Source organism: Neopelma chrysocephalum, unplaced genomic scaffold, assembly GCF_003984885.1.
Source record: "Neopelma chrysocephalum unplaced genomic scaffold, ASM398488v2 Primary Assembly neopelma1_24, whole genome shotgun sequence".
Lineage (NCBI taxonomy): Eukaryota > Metazoa > Chordata > Aves > Passeriformes > Pipridae > Neopelma > Neopelma chrysocephalum.
Window position 1 is genome coordinate 27,338,683 of NW_020897693.1, and position 13,766 is coordinate 27,352,448.

At 36.3% G+C, this 13,766-nt stretch overlaps 1 protein-coding gene across 1 annotated transcript in view; it reads right to left on the bottom strand.

Moving 5' to 3' along the window:
- Positions 1-13,766, bottom strand: part of STXBP6 (syntaxin binding protein 6) — a 115,703-nt gene that overhangs the window by 28,480 nt on the left and 73,457 nt on the right. Inside the window, exons 3-4 of the mRNA XM_027709241.1 lie at positions 2,920-3,050; positions 986-1,151 (exon numbers count right to left, since the gene is read on the bottom strand). Of these exons, the coding sequence (XP_027565042.1) occupies positions 986-1,151; positions 2,920-3,050 (297 nt within the window). The remainder of the gene's footprint in view (positions 1-985; positions 1,152-2,919; positions 3,051-13,766) is intronic.

Sequence of the window (13,766 nt, forward strand, 5' to 3'; positions counted from 1 at the left end):
CTCTCTCTGCTACCCCAGTAGAATGGGGAGGAGAATCAAAGTAAAAAGTTGTAGGTTGAGTAATCAAAAGAAAAGTAAAATACAGCAATAATGGTAAATAATAATAATAATGAAAATAAAAGGGGAAAGAAAAAACCAATCAAACGTGATGCACAATGCAATCGCTCACCAGCTGCTGACCAACGCCAGACTCCACTTCCCAAACCTAGACTGACCCCCTTCCAGGCAACTCCCCCTGGTTTATATACTGGGCATGACATTCTATGGTGTGGAATATCCCTTTGGTCAGTTCGAGGCACCTGTCCCAGGCATGCTCCTTCACAGCTTTTGCATACCTCCTCATTGGCAGAGCATGAGACAAGAAAAAAAAAAGTCCTTGACTTAGGATAAACACAACTTAGCAAACAGCAAAACATCAGTGTGTTATCAACACTGTTCTCATTCCAAATCCAAAACACAGCACTGTAACAGCTACTGAGAAGAAATCTATTCTAGCTGAAACCAGGACACAAAGGTAATAAAAGTCTAAACTGAATGATTTTTGTCAAGATGAAAGTAAATTCCAAAACACCCATAAGAAGCTTAGTAATAAGCACTTTTTCACAACTTGTGAGGAACCAGTAACACAGAAGAGGTTTTTAGTAGATGTTTCAGGCCACCCAAAAATGTTTCTGGATGAACAAAAGCAGAGAGACAAATCAAAATCAAGGTTGCTTAAAAAGAGGGAGGCAAACAACTTGTCACAAGGTGGGCAGGGGATATTGCCTCTAAAACTGAAAACCAGGGAAGCAAAGATAACGGAAGAGTGTGAAGTGGTGCTTGATGGAGAAATGCCAAAGCCTGGAAGTTTAGTGCTAAGTTAGCATATTCAGACCCATGATTTCAAGATGACATTAGGCTACAAGCTTATTTGAACACAGAATAAATCACATGCAAATCATTTCATGTCCACCTGTACAAAGTATTCCAGCTTCAACTGACTTACCTCCCATAATTTTAGATTGGCAGTTGATAAATTCTGGCTTCTTATCTGTAAGGTATCGCTGACAAGTGTGATGTAGAACCTGAAAGAATGTGCATTTTTCCGAAGCTGTGCTTGCTACCCATTGGTCAAAAGCATTTTCAAATAGTAAATCAAATTCTGGGGAATCCTAGAAGAAAAAAAAAACACGCTGCTATTATTCCAGTTTTATAAATGATTTGGAGAAATATATGGAGTTATTGCTTTTTAAAATATATTTTGTTGGATAAAGCAGACAGGTCATGCAAATCAAAACCATCCTGGTATTATTGCATATTTTTGGATGAAAAACACACAAACAGGAAGTGAGGTTTTTTCTTGCTGTTATTTTTAATGAAGAATACTCAGCTATGACAAAAATACCTGAAAACAAAAATACTTTAGATGAAAGAAAAACAAAGTAAAAATCTCATAAGAAACGCTTGTTATCTACAGATATATAGTTAGTTACCTGTGCCTTCTATATTATGCAAACATTTATGCCTCTCAACACAAAATTTACTTTCACACTATTATAGAAGATGTGGTTCTGCTCTCAATGTTCCACCAAACAAATAAGCTAAGCAAATAACAAGTCCTAGTTACTGTATTTAATGCGTTATCATAAAGTGTTGCAAAGGTCTCAGGATAATGTGAACAAAAGACCATTCCTAGAATAAATCAAAGCGCTGCTCTATACCATGCATCAACTGCCAAAATAAATGGATTTTATGCAAGAAGTAGTGCTATATATTAAGCAATATTTCCTAAACATCGTTATGCAATCTAATCTGGCAAATATTCTTTTTTAATTGATGACACTAGGAATTCACAGGTAGACAAGTTTGAAAGAAACATTTCTAAGCTTAAAAACTTGATAGGACTTATAATCCATTACGTACATAGCTGCACGGCAGACACTGTAAAAGGGTCTAAAACTCATTTCCCTTATTTATTTCTCATTGCTCTCATTTTCATAGTCCCTTTACCCAGAGAAAACAGAATTCCACTCCTTGCATTTCATAAGGCAGTGGCCAAGGGCCTTCTTTTTTTGTACAAAAGACTGTACTGGGCAGTAACAGAATTTGGTGCAGCATGGTTAAGATACTTAGGTGGCTGATCAGAGCACAGCTTTGAAGAAACCAAGAGAGTTAGTCACAAAAACATTCTGCTCTACAAGGAACACGGTAAGTCACTTTGTGATCACACATTGATGAGCCACATTTCTAACTTCTACTTACGTTGTTTTACTCCTGAAGAATTGTATTCATAAGCCTATTACATATTAGCATGACTTTGTCTTGAGACAGTTTAAAGTGGGCTGTATATTCCAAATTAAAGGAACAGTTCCAGAACTATTTAGTGTAGGATTGGTTTGTTTTATTTTATTTTTGGTAGTTTTTTGTTTAAATCAGCATTCACTTGCCATTGGCAACTAAAGGACTACCACCCTTTGTAGCAAAAGATAAGAAATGCAGAAGTATCTGAGGAGAGGACTGTCCTGGAAAAAATGCAAGGTTCACAATATTTCACAAACTTGAACCTCCTCTGTCTTCATGTCTACCTATTGCTCTATCTCACAAAACAGCTGCATGCCAAAGTAGACTCCAAGAGAGGCTTATAGCTGAAGCAAAGGCAAACAGGGCTCTTACTTTTCTCTTTACAAAGAAGAGAGAAAGTAGGAAGAAAAGTATGGAAAGACAAGAAGAAAAAAAACCTGTATGACTGAGTTTTAGCCTCCTCTGATCTTTCCCATTAAAATTGACTTTACATATGCCATTGTGTTATTCCTTTTTTCAGAATTTGCACTTAAATCTGCATCTTTTCTTTCCACATGCCTTTTGAATAGTGAAAGAACTGATTCACAAATCAGTTACCTAAGAGCTCAAGGTTCATTTTCCAGAACTGTTCAAACTCACCCGATTAGGGTCTATACCATTGACCTGGCGAAGCTGCTCGAGCATCCACTGCGTTCTCCTGACAAAGGACGTAGAGCCTTCAAATTGCTTCACCTTCGTTATAGATGCTTGAGCTGGTTTCTTGTTCGTCACTGAACATATAAAAAAACATAACTGAAATTGGCTTTAAGATTCAGGAAGGTGCTGTTTACTTCACTTATAACTAGCTGGTTTGCTGGGGTATCTTCTGTAATATCCCACAAAGTGGGACAGTAAAACATATTCTCTTTCCTGCATAACATACTGAAAAGCACATTCCTTATTGTCTACCGCTCAAAATTGGATTTATTTTAGCCACTATCAGCTTAAGTTACCAACTTCCTGTAAAAAAACCCAGAACTTTCCATTTGCATTCTTAAAATCACAGATTAAAAGAATGGCTTGGGTTGGAAGTGACCTGAAAACTCATCTAGTTCCAACCCTTCTGCCATGGACAGAGACACCTGTCACTAGACCAGGTTTCTCAGAGCTCCACCCAACCTGTCCTCAAACATCTTCAGGGATGGGACATCCACAACCTGTTCCACTGCCTTTCCATCCTAGTAAAGACTTTGTTCTTCTTAATATCTATTCTAACCTCCTTTCTTTCAGTTCAAAGCCATTCCCCCTTGTCCAATCATTACATGCTCTCATAAATAGTCCCTCTCCATCTTTACTGCAGGCTCTCTTCGGGTACCGGAAGGCTGCAGTGATGTCAACCTGAAGCCTTTTTTTATCAGGCTGAAGAAACCCAGTTCTCTCTGCCTTCCCTCACAGGAGAGATGGTCCATCAATTAAAGTACTGTTCTCTTTTCCCCACACCAATTAGCATAAGTTTCTCATATCCAGCCTCTTATCCATTTCTTTCTCTTATTCTCATTTTAGAAAACATATCACCTTTTAAAAAAATCTGTTACTTTAGACTGAATTTCATGTTATTGATTGCGGGGGGGGGGGAAAAAAAGAAAAAAGTTTTTTTCCAGTCTTTTCACAAAATGGCACATGTAGGTCATGTTTGTATAACACCACCACCATCTATGACATCTAATTCCCAGTCAACAGGTAGAAGTATAGGCACATTGAGAAAGTAAATCCACCAAGTCAGACAACAGTCTGTGAAAAATACAGCTATAATAATTAAGGAACTAAAGTTTGTTGATGCCCCCCCTCCCAAATATTAGGTACCACCACCAACAACAAATAAGAACAATCCTATTTATTATAAACAAAACGTATGTTAAAAACCACAAACAAAGCCATGGAAGACTGCTCTGCTTTTGGAAAAGAATAAAAAAGGCAATATAAATGCTCAAATTAGTGTATCATTAAGTCAGAATCAGGTTTTCAAAGACTACTTAAACATTAAAGCTAACTTTTCAACAGCAGAAAACTTGACTTTTTAAAATCAGTATAGCTTTTAACCTCCATGGAAGTTTTATAAGCAGTTTTAGATACTTTCTGTAGTCAAATGTGTATTTTATTTACATATTATCTGTTGCTGTATGTTAAGTCACTTGCAAACACATTTCCACCTTCTGTGAAGAAATAATTTGTATAATCATTGTACTGCATAATCTACTAAAGCTGGTGTGTCATCTATTTTTCTACTTAAACTCCTTCCAAAAATAACTTTATCCATATGGTCTGCCAAATAGAGTATTATTGGAAAAGTCACTTTTCTCTGCTTTTAGATGCTGGCAGTTACAGAAGGCTTTTAAAATAATCAAGACTTGAAAAGTAAGTTTGCTTATTTTTGTGCACCCCCTTTGCCCAAATAACTAGGAAAAGTAAGAGTCTTCCCACTCAGAAGATTCATACTGCATGCTCTTCTGCACCCAGGGGCATAGTTAAATAGTAAGTAAACACTGATGTAATACCTTATCATTCCATAAAAAGTTAATATTGCATCTTAAGATGAAAATTTTAAAATGCACAAATCAGTGTTTTGATGTTAAAATGCACTTTGGAATAGATTAGAAAATGAAGATTAAAATGAAAAGCTCTTTTTAGCATCTCAGATTTAAACATTTTCAGTTCCGTGTGTGTCTATGATAAAGTCCAAACACCCTTATGAGAACTAAACTTGATAAACAGAAAATTAATTTCTAAGGAAATTTTAACAGGTAAAGAAGATTGGAAAATGAGATACTAGCCTTCCACATGGCAGATAATTGTTTTTAAGAAGTTACTTTGGAACAGAAAGCATAGTTCCCAATATATCGATCAGACTATTGACAAGACTGTAGTAAACAGATTGCCAGAAGTCTTCTCATTGGCAGTTGAAGCACTGAGAGCCAAACTGGCGCATGGGCAGCATGGGATTTAGAATTTTATGTCAAATAGTAGAGAACACAGAGGATCAATGCAGTATCAGAAAGGTAGCAGCAAAATAAGACCAGAACAACTACTGAAATGCAAAGACTACATATTACTAATAAGTGAGATTAGTATTAAAGATTCATTGCTTGCTCAATAGCTTACACACCCACGTCTAACAATACCAATAAAGCAGAGGTGACAGAAATCTCATCTATACTTACAGGGTATATACAGGTTCTGGTTCTATTGCAAGTCTACACACCACTGAGTGGGAAACAAACTCAAAAGTTGCAAGAGCAGACCACAAGTTTATGTGCCTATCTTTCCAAAATTCACCCTTTATAGTATATATTCACATATTTTTTTGTTAACTCCAGTGAGCATTTTGAAACACTTTATAGCATTCCACTAGATGAAGTTTCATATATCTTCTACAAAGCAGTACTAATTGAAGACTATCTAACACTGGCTTAACTTTACTGGTCTGTGGATTATTCTCTTTCCAAGCAAAACCGACAGTAATCTACGGCTGAACAGGCCATGTATTAAAAAGAAAAAATTGTGCATACTATACTTAAGCCACATATATAATTAACACTAGCAGCATTGCAAAACAAAGCATTCAACACTAGGAAGTACTAGACATAACAATCATGTGATCAAATGCTATTTTTTTCTCCTCAGAATCTCATGGATAACCAATTATGAAATGTATAACCTCAAACTTTAATACAGCAAACTTCTCATTGCTCTGAAGCCTTCTACATGACATATGCTACTATGAGCATACATAGTGCTCTTGAAAACAGGGGTCATCACATCTTTCAAGGTGAAAATATCAAATTTTACAGATATGATAGTTGAACACTAAATGTCTAATCTCAACATCTACATATGTTGGTTGGTTTGACATATCCAAAATCTACTTTTCCAAACTTCTCTATGTAGCACTTTTAATAATCAATGAACAGCAACTTTGCCTTCATCTGGAGTCATTAGTGCTCTGTACTCCAGTGAAAGAAGATCCCATTAAGTTTCTAAACTTTGGCAACTCTTAAAAATGCCTCTTAGTGATAAACTATAAAAACAATCTTGATTACATGATTGTTTCTATATCATTCACCGAACAGGAGCTCTGGGAGAGGCCAAGAGGACTACTCTTCTATAGAGGAGCTTATAAGGATCTAGGGTGTGTCAGTCATCTTAGGTAAAAATTCAGTCTTGAGTTGAATGATGCAATCCTCTTGGAAAATGGCAGTTCCTCCTTTAGATCTCACACTCATAATTATTGTGCACAGCCAAACAGATCTAGTTGCATTTCACCTTTTGTGTTTTGGCATCTTAGGAAACAGCTAGCAATTCTACTGCATTCAGCTACCCACGATCCCACCAAACATGCTTGAAAACCTTCACTTAGTCCATGACAGCTTGACAGTAGTATGGCAATCATTACAACCCTGAGAAACCCTTTGGCAGCTGGGAAAACCATCCTCACCAGCTGCTCATTATGTTTCCTTAAAAACTAGAGCACTTCACCAGCCACTGAGTGGGTGTAACCTTGCAAACATGTAAAAAGTAAAACCTGAAAAAATGTGCAAGCAATTACATACTCCTAGTCACATTCCTTCTCTGACAAATCATTTGAGTGTTTTTGATAAAATCCTCCACAATCATTGTCTACTTTACTAAAAGACAATATTTAAGTTAAGCTTCAATTTTAGGTGGGTTTTTTGTTTGCTTTACCTTTTTTTTTTCTTTTAAACTCTAACATCATGCCTTCAAAATAAGAAGCTGTAGTAGTGTAGACAAAATATGTTTATTTGGAATGCATCAAAAGGTGGTAGGTCCATATGGTATTTCTATATGTCATTAGATGGAAATAAATAAGCTTTTGTTTTTTAAGCAACAGACAGTTATTGGTAAAGTAAGACAGAATGCATGAGAAATCAGCTACAGCAATTTATGATTTAAGATGTTGTGAAGTTTGGCTTAGTGACTTTTCTGGACTTTCTGGTTTTTTTAATGTGGTTTTTGTTTGTTTGTTTTTTAACACTAAATTAACATACAACCAAAACTTGCTGAGTCAGAAACAGCACTAGTTCCTCTGGGATTGAAGACATTATTAACCATTTTGCATCACAAATAAAAGTTACAGTAATAAGTTTTAAAGAGGTTTGAGAGGCATGCATGCATTTAAGTGAAATATTCTTGTTTCAAAAACAGATCAGAGAATACAAAGCAGAAATAGATCAGAATTATCTTTAGAGAATGCTGTGACAGAGGCAGGAAAGTTATTGTTCTCATCATTTGGAACACATGGAAACAGAGGTATTTGAATTCCAGACCTCATTTAGAATCCAGTCCCACATGTATGTCTAGCACCTTAAGCATCAAATCAGTACAGCTCTTTTCACACAGAGGGTGGTATTTAAAGTCATAAGCTGCCATGCAGTCACAGTTCATCTCATCTGCAGCCCAGAATGTATTTTCTTTATTTTTTCAGTCCTCTAAAGTAACTTTATTTGAATGAAAACCATAAAATAATAAAACACAGTTAATCCCTTAAATACCTACACCACAATACCTGGCCTTGAGAAACAGTCTGAAAAGCTCTAAACCAATCCACTATGGACTTTTATTTATTTTTCTTTAAATTTGGATCTGTGCATTTAATAACTCAAACTCTAGGTAATTGGGAATTTTATGACAAATGGCTTAACTGCCCTACAAAATTTCTAGCTATATTGTGGATGTATTTCTAGAGTGCTGAAATGACTGAAATAAATATTGAAGGGAGAAATTAAAAAGCACAGTCTTGAAGCAGGCAGTGACTGCTGCAAATCTTCACATTATAACAAGAATTTGCTTTATCTGGGTAATATGCAGATTAATAAATTAAATAGCCTTATCTTTTATTGGTTTTGTGTCACCAGCTCTTGAATAAACAAAAAAAAACAGAAAGAAAAAACAAATAGTGCAAATTAAGTAAGATAAATCAAAAAACCACTTTCATTTATGAAATTTTTTCAGTTGTGAAAGTCAGACTGAGCATTGTTCCTGAGTAGGCCTGCAGAAGTCTACTGCAGGCATTGGCTGCCTGCACAGTTTGATCCTCAAGTATTTATCAATTAAATGTTACAGCATGATCTATCTGTATATCAAAATTTGTACAATGGATACTCATCCCTCAATTCACAAGTAAACAATTATGCTAAGTTCTTCAAACTGGCTGTTAATGATGGGAAAAATCCTTAGAATGCACTCAAGGTAGTGTAAGGCCTTTTGAAAAAAGGTCTCTTTGATGAAGAAGATGTTGAACTCAATTCCATGGCAGTGTGATGCAATTTCATGGTCACTGTGCCTAGAATTTAATCATTCCTATCTTCTTCTATATTCTAATCATATGCTACCATAAAGCAAACCTCTTCACATTAAGACTAAGTCTAAAACCAGCAAGGAGTTTCCTAAACAGCTTTTGATTCAGACAGAATAAAAAGAGCAAATTTAAAAGCAGCAGCACATTTTCATTAAAAATATTGTTTAAAGCCAAGAGATTTTATTAGGAAACAGCTAAAATTATGTATTAGAATTTGTGACAGAAATGCTTTTCTTTTTCCAAGCCAGTTCTTAGGGGAAAAAGTAGGTTATGAACAGACTGTGGCAGAGATACTCTTTTATACTTTCCAGTTCTCAGGAATTACATATTGAAAAGCTGTCTTTTCCTTCTAGACTTCTGTTTGCACAATTCCATTTAAGTCTCATTCTGCAAGTCCCTTCACTCCCAGCCACTAAGGCAACAACTATTTCTTAAACTTGCAAATAGCTCATTGACTAAAATTCTGACAGTCATACACACGATCCTGGTAAGCTATGGCTACCAGTTAGGCTGATTATACCATAGAATCATAGACTCATCTGGGTTGGAAGGGACCTTAAAGATCACCTAGTTACAACCCCCATGCATGGCAGTGACACCTAAGGATCTGAAATTTCTGACATGGAAAAAATAGTGACATTTTTGTTCCTTTGTTCAATTGCTACTCAATTCTGCAACATGTTTAACTTTTTGATTCAGAAAAGAAAGCACAAGTAACTTGTGGAAATGTCCCAGAAATTTGAATAAACCCAAGAAATATTTCTTTCTTGCAATCGTCAAAGTACAAAGGCTCAAAGAAACAACATTAAGGACTGACCCCTATTTGCTGTTCTCACCTATGTAACTCCAAAGCAAAAGTCAAGAAAAGAAGATTTATCTCTATTCCTCTAACACGAGAAGCCCTTCCTTCTGCCAGAAGAACAACTTTACAATTGGTTTCCCCATTTCAAAATCTTACCCTCCCTGTTTTCTTCCCGGAGCAAGGAAATGAGGACTAGGCAGGGGAAATGACACTAAATAACACATCCCCTCAACCCCTATGATAGTAGAAACTTGTATTACTCTGTTCTGCATGGCTCCAAGTAGTTGAAACTGCTACTGTTTCAGGCCGCACGGTCCCACAAGCAAAATACAGTCCTGGCAAGCAGCTTCTAGAATTTCCCACAGCAACTTTCCAATAATCAGAAAAATGAAGCTGAGAATTAAGATGGAGGAAATATGTACATTCTGCCTTATTTAGGTATTAAGGAATAAGGACTGGCTACATGAAACTGTCTTAGTATACCATGTGAATTTCAGGAAAACTGTTTCTAGTCTACTTCACATGATGGTTGTGAGCTTTGCTGTCTATCAGTTCCATCCTTGAGTTTGAGCAACAAAACTTGTTGCATGTTTTCCAGAGCACTTTCAACTAACACTGATTTAATGTGCAGTCTGAATTAATTCTCAAACTCTGAGCTTTCCCAATGTGATTATTGTCCAACTACTACCTCCTGCATACCTGATGTTCTTAGACCTCAACTATCTATAATACAAAGAGATGCTCTGAGAAGATTGTGCTAATAAGAACTCTATTTTGCCACTTTCAGGATTAATTTTAGGCACAAAGGAAAGATATATTTGCAGTAGAAGACAACTAGCCTTACTGAAAATAAAAAACAGCTAAAACTGGGGCAGGTTTAAATTTCCTCTTGCTGGTCAATGCTTGTTAGGTGTTAAAATGTTGAAAAGTTGAGGCTTGACTTTTAGAATTGCATCTCCTACTTTTGCCCATATCTCCTCTTTCCTTCATTTGACAGTGCTGCTTTCTCACCATCTGGGATCTAAGAAGCTGAAAGCAGGGAGAAGCAGCACAGTTCCACCTTCTCCACTTGCCAAATAGGACATGAGGATGTAAGCGGCCCTACATACACAGCAGTGTAACCAAAAATTAATTCCTTGTTTCTTTAGACACAGCATAATGTTTTGACATCAAACTGGAAACCAAGAAAAGAGAAGCTTTCAGATACAACTCAGGCAAACTACTCAGTAGTCTAAACATATACTGATTTTCCCACAGCCCTTCCCAACAGTTCAAACAACAATTTGCATCATCTGTCATGCTTAAATCAGCATCTAGTGCATCATGGTGTGTAACAAGTTGCAAGCTTCACTCTCACTGCTTCAGGATAAAAATGCATGAAATACATATAACTTAATGTATATTCATACACTTCTTTTAGTTTTATTTAAGTAATTTTTTTCTATATATTAAAAAAATCAGTTACCCTAGATATTCAGTTTAAGATATATGGTATATCTTTCCAAGATGAAAGACTAAACAAAAGAGTTTTCTGGTACCTTCAAATAAAAAACCCCCTAAAATTAAAAAATTGATTTGAGCTGCAATGAAAAAACTGTGTTTTTTGGTCATGCATATGACACTATAAAGTGTTATAAGCCTGAAGTGAGAGCCTGTATGCTTTCCAAACATACCACTGACTGCAGTAATAACAAACTGCTGCTCATAAGCAGAGTGCCTTGCCTTTTGGTTTGCACCCAGTCATATTTGCTTTTCACAGAACCATGTAAATACCTGTCCATAAAAACAGGTTTTATGACTATTCAAACACTTTAACCCCCATCATACCATACACTTTGTAGCCCTTACAGTTTCTTGACAGACTCATCTTTCATTCCTCTCAAACTTTTAAAGTTAGAAATATATGTTTTGCAATTATAAATTAAAATTGCTTAAATTATTCTTCAAATACCACAGCGATATAGTTTAAGTTATTGATATCAAAGCAACTGCTTTTCGTATTGGCAGTTATACAGACAGATGCAGTTAACAGTGGCAAGAATGGCAGACTTCATTTTACAGCCAGAGAGAAAGCTTCTGCTTAACTGCAAATATCTGGAAAGGAATCTTATTAAACACATATTCACTTCCAGAATGATGACTGAACTTCCAGGTTTTGTTTGAATTGCCTTTTACTACTCTATATTGCAAAGCAGCCAACTTTCAAACTTTTCCCACCTCCTTTTTCCTGCATACAGTCAGCTGCATTTGAAGACTCTTTAGATATTTCTAATCAAATACAGGAGATTTATGAGTTGTTTAGCTAAAACCTAGTCAAGAGGACAGGATGCTCTGACAGATCTACCAAAGCACTGTTACTGTAGAGGAAGATAACAGGTATTCCAGCCAGGTCCCAGGGAAGAAGGATGACTTTCTCACAACCCAGAGACCAAAATCCTCATCAGGGACCTCTCAATCAGTGTAAAGCTCCTGCTGATCCTGGCCTAGAGCATTTTGTATTAGTACTTCACCTTGTCCTGGTATGATAGAGCCTCATCTCTTAACTGGAAGGTATTTGGTAATCGAGAATTTCAGTCCACTGTAGCACCTCTATTAGTTTAGATCATCTATAGCTTCAATCTTCTTTGCTCTTTTTTCCTTAAAAGGAAGGCAGCATCCTACACCGACTTTGCCGAATAGGATACTTTAAATCACCTTGTAAGCATTTATGCATATTTCAGAAAATCTCACTTCAATTTAGTTTAGAAATCAAGGCTCAAGACACAGACCGCAGTGAACATCTGTGTGGATGTCCTTTTATCAAATTCTGGTCACTGCAGCACCTGTAACTATGGGGAACCAGTTAAAATCAATACCACAAAAGTACTCGTAAATTTAAGTGGAATTTGGTGTAATTCTCATACAAGTCAACAGATGTGCATCCGCATGCAGAGAGTACACTAGGAATTACCTCACTGGCCTGAAAACAATGTTTGAGCTTCACAGCAAGTGTCCTGAGAGGCAGGAAGAGGTTCTGGAAAATTAAAGTTTGAATTTGTTACTCAGTAACTCATATAAAAAGCATGGTCTTAACAAATAGTGTGCCTTTTCTAAGCTTGCTTAGATAACTTGAAGGCTTCAGGAACAAATTGCCCAATGACTTTTAAGATCCTACAGTCTAAGAGGATCCCATTGTAACAGGGTAGAGGGTTTACTGGAGCTTTTAAAGTGACTTGGAAAACTGTGTTTTCTTGATTTGGCACTGAATCAATGACCAAAGATATAGCAGACAAGACTGCTACTAAAGAATATACTTTGTATGCCACAGATGCAAGAAAGGACTCTGTTACATTTGTTCAAGACAAAATCCCTAGCTTTTGCTATAAAACAACCTAAATAAGCATAGCAGTGGGCAAATTATTGCATACTCTTATGACTGAAACTGTCAGACACAATTCTACTAAACCTTCCACATTCACATGTGGTGTAATAACATCTAAATCTCAATATAAGCAACTAAAAAGACTGGTAGACCTTGACCACTTCACACTATGAAGAAATTAAGAAACACACACACCCACACACCCCCAAATCAGCAAACACCCCAGAAACATATGTGGGGAAGTACAGGGGGGCATTAAAGGAGAGGTCAAGAAGGAAGGAAAATTTTAACTGAAGCCAGGTACTTAAATCCCATCCATTCAACAACAACAAAAGCCAGTACCACAACCTCTGAAATACTCTGCCCACAGTATATAACCCACAATACATATAATCAGCAGATGCCACATGTCCAGCATTTATTGCATCTTATTGCTTTAAGTGTAATAATTACTATGAACGGATATTTTCACATGATGATGGTTTTTGCTGTCTGAATTATTTTTAATAGCTAAACAACTAGGATGAAATACAGCGAGCAACACATGCATTTCAGGTAGCACTTAGCCTGAGACGTAAAAGTAGTGAAAAAAAAAATCCCTGAAGTAAATTCTGATTTTTTCTGAACTTGATTAAAGTTCATAAAGATAAGGCTACCAGAACTAATACTATTAGATTTGAGAGAGTGCTCATGTTATGTGTCTTACACAAATCCAGTATTCTACATATCAGTAGGTCTCATTTCTATCCTAGGCATCCGGTAGGACTGTCCAGAGAGTAATCTTTCTTATTTCATATAAAACAATTAAGGAATGAAAAGCCTCCTTGAACAGTAACTTTAAAAGATACTCAACAAAAGAAAGGTCCATCAAGGAATATTTTGTGGCAGGAGAGAATTGTGCACAAGTAGGTCTCACTTTGATATGCATTTAGGGGAGAGCTGAAGGACTTTCCTAACAGCTTCCATATTCC